The 6,958-nt window shown below is 38.7% G+C and overlaps 1 protein-coding gene across 1 annotated transcript; it reads right to left on the bottom strand.

Annotated features, from left to right (window-relative positions):
• Nucleotides 1–896: 896 nt before the first annotated feature.
• CCNG2 (cyclin G2) lies at nucleotides 897–6,048 on the bottom strand. Its single transcript, XM_053461670.1, has 8 exons — nucleotides 5,855–6,048; nucleotides 4,972–5,117; nucleotides 4,175–4,312; nucleotides 3,817–4,067; nucleotides 3,426–3,504; nucleotides 3,232–3,330; nucleotides 2,562–2,767; nucleotides 897–2,450 (listed from the first exon to the last, which is right to left on the bottom strand). The coding sequence occupies exons 2-8, from the start codon at nucleotides 5,107–5,109 to the stop codon at nucleotides 2,312–2,314; spliced, it is 1,050 nt and encodes a 349-aa protein (XP_053317645.1). The 5' UTR covers nucleotides 5,110–5,117; nucleotides 5,855–6,048; the 3' UTR covers nucleotides 897–2,311.
• Nucleotides 6,049–6,958: the final 910 nt, after the last annotated feature.

Raw genomic sequence — 6,958 nt, 5'->3', positions numbered from 1 at the left:
AAAAATCCTAAGAATACTACAAAATACTAAGACGTGTTGTTGAAAAAGGCGCAGGAACTAATTTCTGTGGCCACCTTTGACAGTGATTGGTGGCCAAATACCTGCATGTAGAATGCCCAAAATACCCGTGATAGGATAGCCTGGGTTGTCTGCTTTACAGAAATATATACCTTTGCGGGTGTTTTTGTTTTATTTGTTTAAAATTAGAGTTACAGTCCCATCATACCTAATGTAAAAATTTTACGGCTTTGTATAAAGTAATGTACACCTTATAGTATGTTGGCTTTATGTGCTGGAAAAGTATGAATATTCTATATAAATTAGGTATTTCTGAAATCAGGACACCTGAATTGATAAATTTGGATGGAATTTTCTGTCACTTTACCTATCTCTATCTTTCCTTGAAAAAACAATATATAGTTTACATGGGTACACTATTCACAGGAAAAGAGAATCATCGCTGAACCGACATAGCGCAAAAATGGCAAAATTGCTCCGGACTTTGAGGTACCAAAAACCCCTGGGATTGAAGGGGTTAAAACAGTTATGTTTTCAGACCGCTACATATAAGCCATTTGTATGTGTTCTAGTAGCCCAATCTACTAAACAAACAGCCTGGACTCCTTATCACCCTGACTGTGGCAAACAGAATGGTTATTTATCTGTGTTATTGGGACAAATAAAGATAACTGTTTTGTTTTTTTTGTCAATGCTAACCTAAAAATCATTATGTTTTTTACATGGGACTTTCAGTAGCCACTTGAATTATGCGGGTGGACATTTGTTACCTTAACCATACTTATCTTCTACATTTTCAACCCTTTACCAAAACATTTTAAAGTGTTCATACCCCATATCAGCCTAGTACTTTTATTTACAACACACATAAAGAGGCATTTGAAAAAAGTATTTTTTTTTTTTTATTGGTTAAGACTTGTAGAAAAAAAAAACCGAAAAACACAAAAACAGCCCAATATACAATAAAGTGATATGGAATAAATTAATATCTACATGCCATTTAACAAAAACACTACATACATGTAAAAAAATACATTTTTTTATCTCCATTTTTGGTTTTTACATTTTTCTGTACATTTTCAAAATTTACAATTTTTTTTCTGTACAATTTTTTTTTTCTTCATTTTACACAACAAAAAATAATGTACAAACAATACAGCACCATTCACATCTCTACCATCACACTCACCATGATTCAGATTCACTTTGGGTGCCAACACTTAAAACTTAAAGCATTTTTCACCGTTCACATTTTCCAACCAACAATAACAATGCCATTTAATCATTGGGGCTCATTAAGCCCATCGAACACTTTAGAGGATGCGAGGCAGACTTCATACTCCTTGCCAGAGCCAAGACGTCCACTAGTTGAAATAAAGAAGGTGAAGATGGAAGAAAAACCCAGTAGACTAATAAAAGATTTTTTTATCATGCGCTGAACAGCTAACTTTTCTGAAGACTTCTTCAGATTTTTGGGGGGAAAAACCCATTCATCTCTCTTCACAATAGTACAAAACCAGCATATTCAAACGCACAGCTTGGCAAATAAGTTGAATGCGCCGTTGTGCTTCAGTATTGGATAAATATTCAGATAAAGACAGAGCTTAACTGGAACATCTCCCGCTCCATCTGATATTTAGCACTTTGCTATCATGCAATACTAGTTTTATTGCCCTTCTAAAGTTTCCTCAGCACCAAACATTAGCTTGCCAGACTACAATTTCATTGTATCTTTTGACTTGGCACTTACACCATCAAGGCTGTTGAACGGGAGAAGCCATGCAAATAAAAACAAAGATATATATATATATTTTTTTTTGTTAAACATAAAATTCAAACGTTAATTTGCTAAAGGAATGTAAAACAGTTAACACAAACAGATAAACAGTACTGTAGATTAGGAGTAGCCTCTATGTGATAAACAGGAGGCAGCTAAAAAAAAGATGCAACCTTTGTATAACGCATATGTGATTCTAATTCCATATCATGTGTCCAGTATTGTGCCTAAAGTTTAACGACATTAGCAGAAATGTAACATTTTACTATTCCCGAGCTACATTTTCTACTGGCTTAAAATTAGGAAAAACCAATGCAAAACACATGTGCAAATGGTCATTGCAAACGTATTCTGCTTTCTTGGGATTAAAAGGAACAATCTCAAAAACAAGGGAGGAAATTAAAAAATGTGAAAAATACAAATCTCATGTGTAAGGAGCAAGCATCTTTTGTTCTTCCATATAGTAAGATCGGACTACCATGCATGCAACAATTGAATCTTTAGATTCCTCCTTTGTTACAAAGGGTTAAGGTGACGTGACCGGCGTTTTAGTTTTGGCTTGTATTCATCAAAGAAGAAAGAGGCCTCTAGGTCACTGGGTGGAGAGCAGCTCAGACAGTCTTCTCCACTACTCATATCTTCACAGGAATCCTCACTAAAACAAAAAACAGCCATTATGGAGTGAGATTTATGAAAGCTTTGCAAGGAGTCACTTGAAGAACAAGATGATAGTCACATGGTGTAAGTTTGCTTTGCATAGACGTACCTCTCACTCTCATCTAGGTAGCCACACTCTGGTATGGTTGGCAATTCGGGAACACTATAGTAACTGTTATGGAGGTTTTGTGCAGTGCGTCTGGATACAATCCAGACAAGTTTCTTGTGATCAGGTTTGCAGCATTCAGGTGAAGAATAATCAGCCAGGCATTTTGACACCAACTCTCTCCAGTACAGCATATCAGAATCGTTAACCTAAAATGAAGATTAATATAAAAATCAGCCAAAAAAAGAACCCCTGTGTTATATGCAACAGTTTGTTTACATAAGAAACAAAACAGGCTGCCTCCCACAAGCGTGGTCGTGGCTGTTGAAAACATGGAGGTTACTTGCAGGTTGGTAAACCATTAAAAAAAGATCCCAGAATGGGAATGCCATCTAAAAGTAGGAAGGAATACTGACATGCGTCTCTGAAAGAAATGGAGATAGCTTTATTCATTAAAACTAGCCAGGGGCGTCTTGTAGCTACACATTTTCATTTTGGGATGAAATTAGGCCTAAACCCTTCATGGTTCTTCATATGGTCTTGGCAGCCAGGCTAGGAACTAACATTGGTTGGGAGTTTACACAATTTAAAGAGACAACGGTATTCTTTAAGAGACAAATTTGAATTATGTGCTTCCTTTCTTCATGTTAAACATTATATCTGTTATATTTACCTTTAAATGCTTTTGCACACGCAGAGCAATTTCAAACAGTTCCAGGGACTTTAAGGTTTCTACTTCAAGTGTTAGAAGGCACAGTGCTAATACTGAGGGCTAGAAGGAGAAGGGAGAAATGTTGGATGAATTCACCAAAATCGACCAATAAATGCATAAAACAATTCAGTTAATTAATCATTCTTCGTACATACTTTTGCTTTAGAGAACACAAGTCGGCAGTTGCAAGCTTTCAGCTGAGCTTCCAGTTTGTCAAGATTCAATACCTCGTTCCTATAATTGGGAAAGAATCCAATTCTTAGATGTGATGGTAACTTAAGCAGATACAGTAAAAAGCACTGAATAAGTGGACATGATATAAACTACCTTGCAAAAAAAAGTTATTCAAATAAAAACATTAGCTTCTTAAGAACCCCCTGGCTTGAAAACACACATTCTCTTAGGGCCTTCTAAGCCAGAGTCCACAACTAAAGCAATAACTTATTTTCAAAATCCTAGTCATTTAATAATGTACTCTACATTCTAAATTGAAGCCCCAATAACTGTGGCACAGTAATGCGATCAAAAACACCACAAGATGCGTACCTCTCAGAGGAATGGCAAAGGAGAATTGTGTGATACAAGTGCAAAAAGGTTAAGGCAGTGGTAGCTTTGAATTCAAAGTGCAATTTCTCAGAGATGATCTTCTCCATTCGTTTCAGGTCAGAAACAGTGCATTTACATTGGCTGATGCGGATAACATCATGGATGGATGGGATATTGCACTCTTCCTCCACGACATGAGCTGCCAATTGGAAGCAGCAAACGCCAATGCAGGACAGATGCTTTGGCTTCACCTACAGAAAGCAGGAGAGGACACATTTAGCACCTGACCGCAATATCGTAACTGCGTGGCACGAGTACCCAGCAGATGGCTCTTTTCAATCCATACATAAAATGTTACCTTCATTACTGCCAGGAATCGGTCCAAGATGTTCACAGCGAGTACAAAGGTTTCCATACTCAAAGCGAAAAAGTTGGTGAGACTCCACACATCCTCAACCTTTGCATTTCTTGACTTTGGACAGATGGTGTTATCATTCTGGGGAAAAAAGAAAAAATATTATAAAATTATTCTGTATCAACCAGAATAAAAGCATTGTACGTAGTTCTGAATGTAAACTATTTGAATGTAATTCTGTGAAAATGTAGATTATGAAAAATATCTAGTTATTGTTAAATACGCTGACAAAAACAGATACAGGGTTGGGCTATCGATAAATCGGCCTTGGTAAACAGCCTTGTAGATTCATTAGGGCATTGGAAGATAAAGGCAGACAGGAAGCGTATCAAGTTTCATAACCCCTACAGTTAGATCAGACCATAAACTATCAAGCCTTCTATGTTTGTCTAAATATAATTGGCATATTATAGTTTTAAGTATCTAAGTATATTCTAAAATCAATTGTTCTAACAGTTACATGGGCTATATTACAATACCAACTGCTGCCCCAACATACAAGTTTCCTTTAGTAAGTACCCTCTCATAACCTTTTCCCATCACATAACACTAAACGTTAGTATTAAAACAGGATCTGAAGGACCCCGTGACCTTGTATGGGGAACACGAAAACAGGAAAAACAATAGAATTAACAAAAAAGTGCAAACAAACATCTATGAACACTGGAAGCCGCTGTAGGGTGGATTATAGGGACATCGGCCCACTGTAAACATAATAAACGGCATATCCCATTTCTCACCTCAGTTGTGGACTCTATGAGGATCAAGCCCTTCTCCCTAGGCTGGTATTTACATTCCTGTTCCAGATGAATGTTCAGTTGCTTCAGGAGCTTGAAGGCCTCGTTACTGGTGTTATCCATCGCTACCAAATCTTTCATCCTGGAAACTGAAGGCCAATAGATGAGAAAAATAATAAGAAGAGAGAATTGCAGTTGTTTTTCTTTGGCCCCAGACGTAAGCAGCGATCAGCTGGTATGTGGGGCGGATCTTCTTGGTCTTACAAGGAGGAGGAGGAGCTGTCTCGGGTAACCAGAGTCCCTTTATGGCTCCCATTGGGACAGTGGTCGCTAGTCACGTCTGCACAGATCGAGAAAGGCATCCTGGGGGCAGATTGCTTTTGTTTATTTTTCCAAGGATCGCTCAGCTGATTAGCGTCAATAGCCACCTCCAAGCCCTTTTAAAACTAGGCGACCCCCCCCCCCCACACAGCAACAAACAACCCAACTACCTCAATGTATAGGAATTGCCAAGGAGGGGGCCCTAAAAGAAAAAACAAGCTAGCCCCGCAAATCAGACAGATCTGACCACTGCCAATAGAATCATATGCACTAGATCCGAATATAGCGAAACATCGCAAGGATATAGATATACACAGAACACCCCCCCCCCAACACTTATGTCAGGACAAGTACTCGAACTATTACCCAATTATATATTATATATACATATATAATACATACATCCAATGTATTTCTTGTGTTTACTTTATATCCAGGAAGTTAGACATCACAATAAAAAGACTAAGTTATTATTAGAATATTCTATGGCGGAAAGAACATACAAACACGATAATAAGTACTGCGTCCCTGACATTACAATCGCATAAAGGTCTCGGGATCTCACCTGTACTCCCAGCGTAAGGACAGACTGTAAGATTTGGCTTCTTTCACTCCAGGGACATGGTGACCCAGATATCCAAATGTCAAGAGATCAGAGAGATCCTAGTCCTGGTCGCATTAGGGAAACAGACCTCCTGGCCAATACCACTAAGCCCGAGACACGGAGTCTGTATTTACAGGATCTGTCTTCATAACAACATCAGTTATCTACAAGCGCCTATAGACTGTACAGCTGTATGAACATCGCAACCCTATCGCTAAAGCTTGTTTTTGTTTCGGATACTTCTACGCCCTGGAGCTTCAGACGTCACACGGCGGATCGATTTCGTTCAAGGACAACAAAAAGAACGTTCTACAATAGTAAAATAGTCCCCGTGAGCAGCCCCCTACAATAAGGTGCTCGGTGACTTCAGTTGTCTTAAAGCAGTCCGGATGGGCTTCGATCACTTTAGGTATGAGGTTCAAGAAGTTTCTAACCAACTGTAAAGAAAAATAAAAAGATAAAGTACAGCGGCGGAATACATAAATTCTTCGTTATGAGTCTAGGTTTTAATCTCCTCCCTTCCCTCCTACTGTCATATGCTGTTTGAAAAGACCGCCCGAATTTACTTGCGTGTGATTGGGCGAAGGAATGTGGTTTCGCGGTATTGGCCAGCCGCAGCTACAAAGCCTGTTTGATTGGTAGTGAAAGAGACGACGCTGATTGGCTAGCTTTCGGGCTCTTGTTGCTGGACAGATTTTTAGTGTTATACAGAAACAGTGTGGCGCATGCGCTTTATTGGCCGTGTTAGTCACCTCTGCACCCAGAGTGTCTCTGTTTACACCTGGGAGTGCTGTCATGGAAACGCCAGCGCCTGTTACCTGCACTCCAGGCAAGGTTGAATGGCCGCAGCATGTTAGCCGCTTTATTTGTGCAATAAAATTTTGCTCTCATATGAAGATAACATTATAGTTGTTGCTCAGTGGTCACTTATTTTGGCAAATGCCAGCAGCTTGAAGTAACTGATGTCACCTACAAAATAGGCCTATAAAAAATCAATTATGACAAATAATAACCCTAAAGAACTAATATCAGGACCTGTACTTATTACTATAACTATAGCTGTCG

This window comes from Spea bombifrons, chromosome 1, assembly GCF_027358695.1.
Source record: "Spea bombifrons isolate aSpeBom1 chromosome 1, aSpeBom1.2.pri, whole genome shotgun sequence".
NCBI classification, from domain to species: domain Eukaryota; kingdom Metazoa; phylum Chordata; class Amphibia; order Anura; family Pelobatidae; genus Spea; species Spea bombifrons.
Note: the sequence above shows the minus strand (reverse complement) of the source record. Positions and strands in the feature narration are given on the sequence as shown.

Coding starts and splice junctions, on each gene's coding strand:
- CCNG2 (XM_053461670.1), bottom strand. CDS start 5,109: ATGAAAGATTTGGTAGCGATGGATAACACCAGTAACGAGGCCTTCAAG. Junction 3,331..3,425: donor TTGTGTTCTCTAAAGCAAAA/GTATGTACGAAG, acceptor TTCTCCTTCTAG/CCCTCAGTATTAGCACTGTG. Junction 2,768..3,231: donor GTGTGCAAAAGCATTTAAAG/GTAAATATAACA, acceptor TCTTCATTTTAG/GTTAACGATTCTGATATGCT.